Genomic DNA, 13,885 nt, shown 5'->3' with positions numbered 1-13,885 from the left:
CAGAAGTTGCCCGATGAAAATTTGTGCTCTTATTCCTTATATGCTGAAATCTGACTTGCTTCACTTTAACCAGACCAGTTACTTAAACCAGTTGTTTTAATTGGTTTAAGTTAGTGTTACTGTGTTAGGATTTCTGACATTCCATTAATGTTCTTTTTTGGCATTACAAGTAAAGATCTAATTTTAAATAACAGTTGTCAACAGGTTTAAAATACAGGTGTTTTAAAAAAATTATTATAGTAAGAGAAGTATCTCCTTTCTCCTGATTTAAGGACAATGTTGCTGTCATCTCACTAGCTAAATATTTACTGGGTGTTTTTATGTTGTCATATTATGATACAGTCGCTATTTATGTAGCACAAGCCTGTGATTTCATACCCTCACTTTAAAAACATATTTTCAGGAAGGACAGAGCACAGGCCCCCCACCCCTGATACCAGGCCTAGGGCAGCAGGGCGCACAAGGTCGCATTCCTCCTCTGAACCCCGGACAAGGACCTGGCCCCAACAAAGGTAAATATCTGCTCAGCTGAATAAAAGATTATATTCTACCACCTTTGTGCACATTTTACAGTAAATAGTTTTGTTGGTCAGTCATTGATAGACTGGTCATTTGAACCTCTGGGCAAAATAAGGGCATGGTCATTCAGGTAGGAACTTTGTCTTTGGTCGTTTTCTTAGATCTGTTTAGTAAGCAGCAACGCTGGCCAGAGGAAGTAAGCCCCTCACCCCAGAAGCTGACAGTGAAGGCACCCGAACAGGCTCTGGCAGTTGTGCCTGTGTGGCAGGGCTGGCCTTGCCCATCTGTTGCCAATGCAGGTGGTTCCTGGTGCTCACTGAGTGCAAATGTATTTTTTTTTTTTTTTTTTTTTTTTTTTTGAGGCGGAGTCTCGCTCTGTCGCCCAGGCTGGAGTGCAGTGGCCAGATCTCAGCTCACTGCAAGCTCCGCCTCCCGGGTTTACACCATTCTCCTGCCTCAGCCTCCTGAGTAGCTGGGACTACAGGCGCCCGCCACCTCGCCCAGCTAGTTTTGTATTTTAGTAGAGACGGGGTTTCACCGTGTTAGCCAGGATGGTCTCGATCTCCTTACCTCGTGATCCGCCCGTCTCGGCCTCCCAAAGTGCTGGGATTACAGGCTTGAGCCACCGCGCCCGGCCGCAAATGTATGTTTCTACCATCCTGAAGAGATGAATTGTTTCTGCTTAAATTTTTTGACAGTGTTTTTATTATCACACCGTGTCCTCCCAAATCCTGTCATATATTGAATTCTTTAGCTGGTTATGTAGTTCTGCACCATTTGAAAAGAAGAAAGCACTCTACCCATATGTGGTTCCTCAGGTTGTTGATATGAAAAGGAAAGAGATGAGAATGATTAGTATTGAGATGTGGGGCTATTTGGGAGTTTAGAGTTAATCCTTCCCGAGTTGGAGCAGGAGCGCGGTAGGCAGCTCGCTGTTGGGGAGAGTTGGAGGGGGTGACTCGGAGTGTGGATGGAGGAGAGTGAGGGAACACTGTGTTATGTTCAACACACACTTCATAGCAGGGAGAGACCACAGCTCGGAGAATCAGGAGGACCGCAGAGGTTGCCTTCACAGAACTTTACACTCTCAGTTTTAATTGGCTAAGCCCACAGCACTGTGTAGTACATGTTAAGATTCTTGCCCCCATTTTATCCAATTAAGAAAAGTCCTTGTCAGCATTACAGCCCTAGGACTTTGTGAATTTATGCTAATGTTGAATTTATGTGTGAGATTAGAGGTAAGGGAACTGGAGAGTGTTTACTGCTTTCCCATTGTGTGGAAGTGGTAGTAGAGGCTCTACGGAAGGAAGGTGGCCCACAGGGAACTAGAGAAACAAAAGGAGAGTCTTTTACCCCCCAAGTTATCGCCATCAGCAAACTGAGAGCTGCCTCTCTTCCTCTCCCTGCCCTGTGTCTGTCTCCACCTCCTTCCCTCTCATCCTTGCTCTTTCCCTGTTCTCTTTATCCCCCGCCCCCTTTCTTTCTCTTCCTCCTTTCTCCTCCCAGGGACCAAAGGGAGAAGGGAGAGCCGAGAAAGTGGCCCTGCCATCCCCTACTGGAATAACCGCTGCCGCCGCCCCATCACTGGTGGCCACATCCCTTCTAATTTGTAGTGGTGGGTTTCTTTCCTTGAGGAGCAGGGTACTTTTAAACAGATAGAGGTAATGGGAGGATTAATATTCATAGGTAAGTCCAAACGGAATATGTTTAGCTTCCTTACTCCAAAGGTCTGCTGTTTCCAAGATTACACTAAGTTCAAACAACACCATGTCAGTGAAGAAGCCATTAGCTGCAGGAACACACTGAGAAGTGAAGGAGCCTGTCTGCCAGAAGGAAATGGAGCTAGGATCTTTGCAAACTGCTGAGTAGAGAGGAGAGGACGGGTAAATGAGACAGATGAAAAAGAGCTGGAAAAGAGAGACTCCTTTAATGGCACATTTTTATCCTGAGATTTCCAAGCGTTTTATATATATTGCATGGTAAGGAAGAATTGAAATAGCCAATAGAAATGAACGAAAATGAAAAGGGAGGGGCCAGGTGCAGTGACACATGCCTGTAATCCCAGCACTTTGGGAGGCGGACTGGATGTATCACTTGAGGTCAGGAGTTCAAGACTAGCCTGGCCAACATGGTGAAACCCTGTCTCTACTAAAAATACAAAAATTAGCTAGGCGTAGTACCTGTAATCCCAGCTACTCGGGAGGCTGAAGCAGGAGAATCACTTGAATCCGTAAGGTGGAGGTTGCAGTGAACTGAGATCACACCACTTCACTCCAGCCTGGGTGACAGAGTAAGCCTCTGTTTCAAAAAAAAAAAAAAAAAAAAAAAAAAAGAAAAGAAAGAGGAGGGATGCTGTTGGCGGGGACGTGAGAATTATGGCTGGCTGGGGTACAGGAGGGGTTTGTCTTTATTGCCAGGGAAAAGCAGTAAACGGCATAAACTGGGCTATTGGAGGAATTTCACTTTAAAAACACAGTTTTGTTTTAGAATCAAGAGTATCCTTTTACTACCTACTTTTTAAAAGTGCTTGATTTAAATTGTATGTTGACCAAAAATAGGTAAACATTTACAAAAGCTGCAGTAGTTCAGTAGATGGGAAAACAGTCCCTTCCAAGTGAGGAGGTGAACTAAGTTAACCATCACACATGTAACTGGCATCTTTCCATCTTTATTCAGTACTTTCACTATGGTACATATTTTCAAATATTTTAGAAAACTTTAGTGGGATTCCAAACACTGTCTTCAAAGAATGGTGAGAATATTGTAGATGAGGAACAACATTCATAGAGAGGTGCAGAAAACCCCGACACTGAAGCCCAGCAGGGCTGTTTGGTCATCAGGCAGGTATTTGAGAGGCCGGTGATTGCATGTACCTTACAGAGGAATCAAGTGTAACAAGCTGGGGTTAGAGGAGGGATGGCATGGGTGGCAGTGGTGCCCTGTTAATGGGTGCAGAGGTGAATTCTTGGGGTTAGAGGAGGGATGGCATGGGTGGCAGTGGCGCCCTGTTGACGGGTGCAGAGGTGAATTCTTGGTGCGCTTCCTGGCCTGCAGCATTAATTTCCTCTGTTGTGTCCTCCTTGGATGTGGAGCAGGTGGCCCTAATGAAATGCCTGAAAGAATAGGGGCAGACAAAGGAAGCTCCTTCTGAAGCCCAGGAGGCTCCCTCATTTTTCCAGTGTGAACTAAGAGATGGAGAGGCACTGCTGATCTCATTTGAGATGAGTAATTTGCCCTAGTGAGTGGGTGATGAAGTTGAAATCTGCACCCCAAAGCTCCTGTTCTATTATACAATGCCTCAGGGACATTTGTCTCCTAAGCTGAGAGCCAAGGAGGGAAACCATTCTCAATAAAGAATGTATTCTGAAATGTGGAGATGCTACAGATCAGACCTATGCTGGCAGGTTTCCTGGAAGACATGGTAAAAGTCAGCTTTGTTTCCTTTAGGTGACTCCCGCGGCCCTCCAAACCATCACATGGGCCCGATGTCAGAGAGGCGGCATGAGCAGAGCGGCGGGCCTGAGCATGGGCCCGAGAGGGGGCCTTTCCGGGGTGGCCAGGACTGCAGGGGTCCCCCTGATAGGCGTGGCCCTCACCCAGACTTCCCCGATGACTTCAGCAGACCAGATGACTTCCACCCTGACAAGCGCTTTGGCCACCGGTTACGTGAATTTGAGGGGCGAGGAGGACCTTTACCGCAAGAAGAGAAGTGGAGGCGAGGGGGCCCTGGGCCTCCGTTTCCCCCTGATCACAGGGAATTCAGCGAGGGGATGGCCGGGGTTCAGCCCGAGGCCCTCCGGGGGCGTGGGAAGGCCGCAGACCCGGAGACGAACGTTTCCCCCGGGATCCCGAGGACCCACGTTTTCGAGGGCGCAGAGAAGAAAGGTGGGACAGATACTTTGTGGGCCCGTTCCGTCTTCAGTGGAGCTTTTCATCTGCTCTCTCCACAAAGGTCTCTTTCTTCTTTTTCTGGAGGAAAGAGAATTACATCAATTACTAGCCCCATACTCTCTAGAGTTTGCATTTGGACTTTTAAGAAAAGTGTGCTTTTTTAACCTTAGTCTTGTTTTAATCTTTGCTGTCTAGAAGTCTTTTCGTTTTGCTTATTTTTTTAATTTTGGTCCTTTTAAAGAGATGGGAGGATCAGTATACTACAAGACTTGCTGGGATCTGACTTAAAATTGCCAGGTTCTTCTTGATTAGAATGATGAAATATGAGGCAGCTACCTAGATTGGAAATAAAGGGGTTGTGAAATAGATGCGAGTTTTGTGTAATTGCCCAATAATCTTAACAAACTTAAACTGAAAAACAATCTTCCTGTTAAACTTAGATCAGGCTTGAACACTCATCTCAGCCTGCTTGGGGAGTTGAAGGAACAGAAGAAATGTGGAGAAAGAAACAGGAATTAGCCCAGGACCAGTGTGGCTTATGCCTGTAATCCCAGCACTTTGGGTGGCTGAGGCAGGAGGATCACTTGAGGCCAGGAATTCAAGAACAGCCTGAACAGCATAGTGTAACTCCATCTCTACAAAAAAAATTAAAAATTAGCCGGGTGTGGTGGTGCACGCCTGTAGTCCTAGCTACTCAGGAAGCTGAGGTGGGAGGATCAGCTGAGGCCAGGAGGCTACAGTGAGTTATGATTATGCCATTGCACTTCAGCCTGGCCTACAGAACAAGACCCTGTCTCTTAAAAGAAAAACAAAACAAACACCCAGGAAATAGTAAAATCTCAAGTGAGACTCAGAATAATTAAAGATGATGATAATTGAGTGTTTATTTTGTGTCAGATGTTGTTACCTCATTTAATTCGAGGAATCTGTTTTAATTTAGGAAATTAATGACTTCATTTTATTTAAAGAATTTGTGAGATAGGTGCGACTGTCAGCCTCTTATGCTGACTCAGACGGAATGAGAGCAGTGTCTTGACTTTCCGAGGTCTGGCGGGCGGTAGATGTCGGAGATGGGCTTCAGGCCCATGCTGTTCAGCACTTCAGCTTTTACTGTAGTCTCTGACTGCTCCTTAGCTGTCCATGTCCTTCCATCCCATTTCTTTTTTTTTTTTTCTTGAGATGGAGTCTTGCTCTGTCACCAGGCTGGAGTGCAGTGGCACGATCTCAGCTCACTGCAACCTCCACCTTCCGGGTTCAAGTGATTCTCCTGCCTCAGCCTCCTGAGGAGCTGGGATACAGGCACACGCCACCTCGCCTGGCTAATTTTTGTATTTTTAGTAGGATGGGGTTTCACCATGTTGGCCAGGCTGGTCTGGAACTCCTGACCTCAAGTGATCCACGTTCTTCAGCCCCACAGAGTGCTGGAATTACAGGCGTGAGCCACCGTGCCTGGCCCTTTCATTCCATTTCTTACTCTTCTTGTGAATAGGTAGTTAATGCTGGGCACAGTGGCTCACAATTGTAATCCCAGCACTTTAGGAGGCCGGCCGAGGTGGGCGTCGTGAGGTCAGTCGTTCCAGACCAGCCCGGCCAACATAGTGAAACCCTGTCTCTACTAAAGATACAAAAAATTTGCCAGGCATGGTGGTGCGTGCCTGTAAATGCCCGCTACTTGGGAGGCTGAGGCAGGAGAATCGCCTGAACCCAGGAGGCAGAGGTAGCAGTGAGCTGAGATTGCACCACTGCACTCTAGCCTGGGTGACAGGGCGAGACACATATATATGTGTTTGAGTTAGGTTGGCCAGCCCACCCTCAGGGGTGGTGAGAAAAGCATGGCTGATGACAGGCCTGGAAGCATGACATAGTGGGGGCTAAGGAAGCAATTGTTTTGGGAAGTGGGGATAGGGAGGTTAAAAATAAAGATGTAAGGGCTCCCAGTGTTTTTAAGACCCTCTCTTAATGATATGCAAGCATTACCTTTGACATGGCCTTTTATGACTAGAAGAGCTTTATATCTACATAATGTTCACTGGCTTATTGAATCTCTGCATCTTGTGCAAAATGTTACATTTTACCCTTTTTTTCTTTTTTCTTTTTTTTTTTTTGAGAGGGAGTCTTGCTTTGTTGCTCAGGCTGAAGTGCAGTGGCGTAATCTCTGCTTACTGCAGCCTCCGCCTCCTGGGTTCAAGCGATTCTTGTGCTTCAGCCTCCCGAATAGCTGGGATTACAGGCACGTGCTACCACGCCTAGCTGTTTTGTATTTTTAGTAAAGATGGTGTTTAGCCATGTTGGCTAGGCTGGTCTCGAACTCCTGGCCTCAAGTGATCTGCCTTCCTCGGCCTCCCCAAGTGCTGGGATTACAGGTGTGAGCCACCATGCCTGGACACCCTGTCTTGATTTGTATTGTCTTTCATCTGTCAGTGCAGACCCACAGCCTAGGCTGGTGTATAAGAGTGTAAAGGTATTGTGGTTATACAGGAGAAAGTCCTTGTTCTTAGAAGAAATGTACTGAAGCATTTAGGGGTGAAGCTCCTGTGGGCAACTGATTTTCAAATGGTTTAGAACACGTTTGTGAGTAGCTGGACGGAGAAGATAAAGCACGCGTGGCAAAATATGAAGAAGGGATTGATCTGGGTGGAGGATCTGGGATGTTCATTGTACTGTTCTTTCAGCTTTACCCTAAGTTTGAAAATCTTCCAAGTAGAAGATTAGGGTAAAAGGCAATGGAATGGAAACCAGAGGAAGAGCAGAGGCTCGGCCTGGGAGGAGGCCGTGCAGTTCATGCAGAGGGGCCCTGGAGGGTGGCGCCGCTGCCTCTCAGTGTGCGCTGCCAGAAGGTCACTTGCTCTTCTTTTGCACAGGCCTCCTGGTACCCTGTGTGCCTCAGCAATGCTCCCAGTCAATGTAGTCTCCTAGCTCCAAAATTCCTGAGAGAAGGGGAAGCTGTTCACTAAGCAGGGCTCCAGGCTGCCAGCTAGCCAGTGGATGGCTGCCTGTAAGCCAGATGCTGGCCTGTGTGCCTATCAGCTGTGGACCAGGGCCATGAGTGCAGCTCGTGGCCACGGAGGCCTGCCCCTGGGTGGAGGCTGTGGGCTGGGGCAGATGGCAGAGCCCCTACCCACAAACAGGTCCAGTATGGTTGGCAGACACGATCTGTGCCCCCATTTTTCTGATTATATAAGTCATAAATGTTCATCATACAAATATAGATGATAATGACAAGTATTTGTGAGGCAGTGATACAGAACCTGGGCCAAGGGTCAAGACTGGCTCAGTTCAGATCACCAGCACTTACTCTATGTCCTTGAATAAATGTCAGTAATCTGGGCCTCAGTGTTCTCATCAATGGAGCTGCTGCTAATACCAGCTTCATATGGTGGCTGTGAGAATGAAATGAATGAAACAAAGTATACTTGTAAAGTACTTGGCATGGTATAGGCACTTTAAAAATGTTGATGTTATTATTATTCCTAAAAGCCTAAAAGCAGCTTACAGTAACCCCACCCTCTGGTATGTTTCCTTCTGGTCTGTTTTTGCCTCTGGTAGTATTAATAGGATTATACAATGTGTCCTTTCAAAATACAGTTTTATTTTGTTTTCCTCCCAATCAGCATTATATCATGCTTTCTCATATCACATGCTTTTTTGAAACGTAAACTTAAGAGTGGCAAGGTGTTCCCTGAGATGGACATTCTGCTGTTTTCTCTTTATAGTTTCAGAAGAGGAGCCCCGCCGAGGCATGAGGGCCGTGCTCCCCCCAGAGGAAGGGATGGTTTTCCTGGTCCTGAAGACTTTGGTCCAGAGGAGAATTTTGATGCTTCTGAGGAAGCGGCCCGAGGACGAGATCTCAGAGGTCGAGGTCGGGGTACCCCACGAGGTGAGCGAGTTACTAAGGACACCTGGTCTGGAAGGATAGGGTGCAGAATACAGTGGTTGTGAATATACCGGGAACAGTCTGAGTGCAGCACTGTTTGCTCTGTTGTGTAGGAGGAAGGAAGGGTTTACTTCCCACTCCTGACGAGTTCCCTCGCTTTGAAGGAGGGCGGAAGCCAGATTCCTGGGATGGAAACAGAGAGCCTGGTAAGGAAAAGAACCGCTTGTTGGGTAACTCTAGATAGCAGTTCACAAAGTGAGTTCTGAGGGCCCTCTCTGGGGTGCATCGGGTCCCCTCTTTCCAGCTCATGTCTCCCGGGGGCCTGGGCTGTCTCCTGCCCTGCAGCCACAGAACTTGATCTCAGCAGGTGGAATGAGAGCAGAGGAATCTGCCTGACATTACAGGGATCTGAGTATAAAACAGGACTGCTCTTTCCACTAAATCGTTTTTGGAGAATAAAGTTAAGTGAATTAAAATTTTCTCAGTGTCAGTTGCTAATATGGTAAATATTTGTAGTTATAACTCTAACAAAATCTCTTAGGAGTCCTCAGTAATTTGAGACCGTAAAGACGTCTTGATACACCACCACCTGAGAACCAGTTCTCTGGATCTTAGTCTAGGTGGCTTACCAACCCTGGCCTGTGGTGGGCATTCAGCATGAGTGACGGTGGCTTGTGAGTTGCTCCCTACTCTCTACAGTGTCATTCCCATCTGCTTTGGCCACACTGTGCTTTCCTGTAAGCAGATTTGCTTCTTGTTTCAGGGCCAGGTCATGAACATTTTCGTGATGCTCCCCGACCTGATCATCCGCCTCATGATGGTCATTCCCCGGCCAGCAGAGAACGCTCCTCTTCTCTCCAAGGCATGGACATGGCATCCCTACCTCCCCGAAAGCGCCCCTGGCATGATGGCCCAGGCACTTCTGAGCACAGAGAGATGGAGGCCTCAGGAGGCCCGTCTGAAGACCGAGGAGGCAAAGGTAAGAGCAGGCCAGTGGTTATGGTTCTAGGAGCTGCAGGGGCTGGTGGAGGCCTTGCCTGCATCTGCTGCACATGCCCTTGCAGCCTGGGCTGTGCAGAGGCACATGCTCCTGAATGTGGTGCCAGTGCCACACAAGCTGTCATCTGGTGGACTGCAACTTGGCCCCGCACAGGACTCCACTTGCCTCCAGGAATCCCCGTTCGCTTGAGGTTTTCACTTCAGTGCTCTGCCAAGATGCCCCAGTACTCTCTGCTGGGCTTGCTCTCTGGGAGCCCTGCTCTCACTGGCAGTCTGCCCTCCACGAAGGCTGCTTGGAACCCTCAGGGGCTCTCAGTGGGAGGGGAAGAGTTGTCCTCTCTTGGGTGCTCTGTTGGTTTTTTAGCCTGGATCTAGAGGAACACTGCTTGTGCTCAGAGTCACAGAGACTTTGGAAAACGTGGTCTATGCGCAGTGTTTCCGGGGGCACAGGAGATTCTCTCCTCAACTGGAAACTCTGGAGCTTTATTTTATAGGCAGCACTAACTTAAGCCAAGAGCATTCGCGTCCGAAGGCTGACGACAACTCTCGTTGCAAGGCAGCGGGGTAGGTGCACAGGTGCTGTGGCTCGGAGGCTCCTGGGAAGGCTGCTCCCCACGTGCCCAGCTTGTGCTCTGCTCCCGAAGTTGGCCTGTCTGTGTGGACAGTCCTTCCAGTACAGAATTCTGCCATTTGGTCTTTTTGGGTTTTTTTCTGTCACCCAGGCTGGAGTGCAGTGGTGTGATCTTGGCTCACTACAAGCAACCCCCGCCTCCTGGGTTCAAGCGATTTTTGTGCCTCAGTCTCCCCAGTAGCTAGGACTACAGGTGTGCGCCACCACACCCAGCTAATTTTCGTGTTTTTAGAGAGATGGGCTTTTGCCATGTTGGCTAGGCTGGTCTCGAACCCGGCCTCAAGTGATCCACCTGCCTTGGCCTCTCAAAGTGCTGGCATTGCAGGCATGAGCCACCGTGCCTGGCCTGCCATTTGGTCTTGATAGTTGTTTGTCTCAACAAAACCCTCAGAAATTACCTTATGTATCATCAGTAGATCTCCCTGCATAAACACACTGTACTACTAGCCAGCGTGCTGTGACCTTGGCTGACTTTCTTGGGTACTTGGCGCACCATTATTAGGTCCCTCTGGTCAAGGACATGCAGTTAGCATGGGAATGACGTAGTAGCTGACACTCTGCCCAGGTGCCCTCAGGTGGGTTGAAGCTGCACTTTGTAAGAAAAGAAGCCAAGATTGTTCCTTTGGCTGGTTCTCCTAACTTCATCTCAGCTAGATTCATATTCTATTACAAAATATAAGACCGCAGATAGTTTGCAGTAGTCTTCTGAGAGGGCATTGTGGGAGATGTGACCAAATCCTATCATTTCCTGAGGAAAAAATTCTTACAGGGTAGATTTTTTTTCCTTTTTCTTTTTTTTAAAAAATGTATTCTCAAGCTCCAGCAGAATGAAAGAATTTTAATAGTACCTAAACATTTGTGTGTTCAAGTCTGAAGCGAGTTAAGCTGTGCCTAGGTGATATAACCTGAAAGCCAGTGTTTTGTGGGGTTTTTGTGCTTTTGTTTTTTCAAGAAATATTTAGGAAGCCAAAAGTGCCACATGTCACAGGACAGTTCCAGTGAACACTCATCCTAGTTGGAGCACTTTTTATTAACATTAGCAGCGTGTACTTCCAAAGTTAAGTCAGTGTATTCAAACCTTCCCTCAACATACCCTGGTAGCTGGGAGCAGGTAGGTACACGTCCCATGGCCTGGGACATGGCCCAGTGTGGCCGGATCTCCCTGAAGGTGCTCTGTGCTCATCTCTTGGCTTCCCATCGTCTGTCACAGCCCTAGGGACACGGATCTGGCTGATGCTGAGGCCCATGGCAATAAGCCAGGAAGGGGGAGGCAGGGTCAGGAAAGGGTAGAGGCACACCTCTCAATACTCTGAATACCACTGCCAGTCTCCCTGGCACCCACCAGAACTGGTCCACTGTCATCAGAGAGTCAAGTTTGTACTGGGAGTTACTGTCAAGAGTTGCTAATACAAAAAGTCCCATGTGAAATTTTCTTTTATTTCAGGCCGCGGGGGCCCAGGACCTGCCCAGAGAGTGCCCAAATCTGGGCGTTCCAGTTCCTTAGACGGAGAACACCACGATGGATACCACAGAGATGAACCTTTTGGGGGCCCTCCAGGCAGTGGCACTCCTTCTCGAGGGGGCCGGAGTGGCAGTAACTGGGGTAGAGGGAGTAACATGAACTCTGGCCCGCCCAGGCGAGGAGCTTCACGGGGTGGTGGAAGGGGTCGGTAGAAGTTGGAACTGAGTACCCTGAGGCCTCTCTGGACAGTATTTAAGAACTTCTTGTGGACTTACTAAGAGAAACAAAAGGAAGCCTGCACCGTTGTAGCCCTGAGCTCTTCTGGGCACCTGAATCCCAGGAACCCTCAATGAGGTCTTCAAGATGAAGAGACTGCTGCCAGCTACCAGCCCAGCTGGCCCTGTCCTGTCCTGTCCACCCTCATTGCCCCAACTCCCATGTTGTTTTGTGAAGATAAAAGCTGGGATCTTTTTTTTTTTTTTTAAGTCTCACAAGACATGGGGCATCTCCACAAATTTAAGTTCCTGTCCATTTGGAAATTTGTTTCTATGTGTACAGTTTGTCAGAGAAAACATAAAAGTTTTGTATGAATACAGAATGTGATTTACGCAAGAATTAACAGAAAACTAGTTGTGGAGTGCTTGCCTTAAGGAAACCTTTGGTTTCCACCGCATCCCATCTGCCGAGGAGTGCACGGTTACCGCTGATGTTCATGAGCGTAGTAACCACTAAGTCATCTAAATTAATCTCAGCTGTGAACTTTGTGTTTTTCAACAAATTCTGTCACACCATTTTTGTGATAGAGAAATACTTGAAAATTAATGTAGTTTGTAGTAGGTTCAAAGTTATACTCAGACATGCTCTGACAGATGGAAAATTGTACTCTGAAGAGAACATGCAACCTTCTGGCTGTCCAACGAGGGAGCTCCCCCTTGGGAGCATCTCCCAGGAATCACAGTTTGCATTTGAATCGCCTTGTCATGAGGAGGAGAGCAACTTGATGTCAGTCAGAAATAAAGTCACATGCCCTTTAGGTAACTTGAAATCACACATGGAGTTGATAAGGAATGGACCAAAATAGCTCCTAAAACAATTTTGGAACACTTAATTAATCTCTTTCTCTTCCATACTAGCTATGTGGAAATACCAGTGTTACGGCAGGGTGTACTTCTCATTCATAATAAGCCAGACAGATCTTGTCCACGGCAAATTCCTTGTTTGAAATAAACATACCATTTAGCCCAGTTTGGATTGGAAGCCAAAAATTCAGTTTGTTATACCCCATGATACTTTCTATACTGACCTTTATTTTGGTTTTACATGGAAGCTTTTATTAAAAGGACTGTCCTATGGCCACCTTAACATTTCATTACATTGGCAGCTTCAGTTTGGCGTCAGGAGTCAAATTTATTTTGCACATTTAGTGGTGCTGGAAGTTTCATTTTTTCTTCTTTTTTTGAGACACAGTCCCTCACCCAGCCGGGAGTGCAGTGGAGCAATCACGGCTCACTTCAGCTTCGACTGTGCCTCAGCCTCCCTAGTAGCCGGGACTACAGGCACACACCACCATGCCCAGCTAATTTTTTTTTTAAATTTTTTGTAGAGATGGAGTTTCACCACATCGCCTATGCTGGTCTCAAACTCCCGGGCTCAAGCGGTCCACCTACTGTGGCCTCCCAAAGTGCTGGGATTGCAGGTGTCAGCCACAGTACCTGGCTGCTGGTGCTGGAAGTTTCAGTGGTTGCTTAGAAAAGGCATACTGACATAGTTTAACAGTATATGAAACTCTAACTGGTTCTCCATGAATGTAAAAAATAGCAAAAGCTAACTGATTTATGTGGAGAAAATGTCAGCCATATACACTGCTTTTCAGTGTTAGAATCCAGACTATTTTTTTTAACTTTGAAATTACAGCTTAATCCGCACCCCACCATAAACATGCTATTATAAGGCTCAAGATTGCTTTAGGTTATGGATATTTCTTCACTCACCCCCAACTGGCATAGCTTAAAGACAGAGAAACTGTAATCAAATTTCATGAAGCTAAAACCGGATCCAGAGACCAAACCCATATCAAGATTAGACTTTTTTTTCCTGAGATTCCAGTGGAAAAAATTTCATTATTTTGGGCTGTAACTTTAAAAACATAGTATCTCAAGCAGAGAACCAGATCACATTTTAAACATTTTCATTTTACCTTTAAGCTCTACTGGACTTGACAGATCACATTTTGAGAGTGATTTCATTTAGAGAAAACAATAAACCTACATTGTATTTATTAAATACATAATGGCATTTAAAAACATCTGTCAGAATACATACTAGATGTTGTGATTTGAAGCTTATAAAAACTAGATTTTCAATGTTTGAACTGAGAAAAAATGAGATAGGGTCTCGCTGTCGCCCAGGCTTGGGTGCAGTGGTGCGATCACGGCTCACTGCAGCCTCGACCTCCTGGGCTCAAGTGATCTTCCCATTTCAGCCCCGCCCCGAGTAGCTGGGATAACAG

At 46.9% G+C, this 13,885-nt stretch overlaps 1 protein-coding gene across 3 annotated transcripts in view; it reads left to right on the top strand.

The window, feature by feature from the left end:
- WDR33 (WD repeat domain 33) overlaps positions 1-13,655 on the top strand; it is a 113,935-nt gene extending 100,280 nt beyond the window's left edge. The window contains exons 17-22 of one of the 3 annotated variants that reach the window (XM_017877357.1): positions 404-512; positions 3,967-4,404; positions 8,124-8,287; positions 8,398-8,490; positions 9,048-9,263; positions 11,359-13,655. In XM_017877357.1, the coding sequence (XP_017732846.1) occupies positions 404-512; positions 3,967-4,404; positions 8,124-8,287; positions 8,398-8,490; positions 9,048-9,263; positions 11,359-11,418 (1,080 nt within the window). In that variant the 3' untranslated portion in view covers positions 11,419-13,655. Of the gene's footprint in view, positions 1-403; positions 513-2,025; positions 2,603-3,966; positions 4,405-8,123; positions 8,288-8,397; positions 8,491-9,047; positions 9,264-11,358 lie in introns of those variants that run through there. The other 2 variants (XM_017877358.1, XM_017877359.1) reach the window with 2 other exon arrangements.
- Positions 13,656-13,885: the final 230 nt, after the last annotated feature.

Source organism: Rhinopithecus bieti, unplaced genomic scaffold (assembly GCF_001698545.2).
Source record: "Rhinopithecus bieti isolate Rb0 unplaced genomic scaffold, ASM169854v2 scaffold_10223, whole genome shotgun sequence".
In the NCBI taxonomy this organism is placed as follows: Eukaryota; Metazoa; Chordata; class Mammalia; order Primates; family Cercopithecidae; genus Rhinopithecus; species Rhinopithecus bieti.
This window is presented reverse-complemented; position numbering and strand designations above follow the sequence as displayed.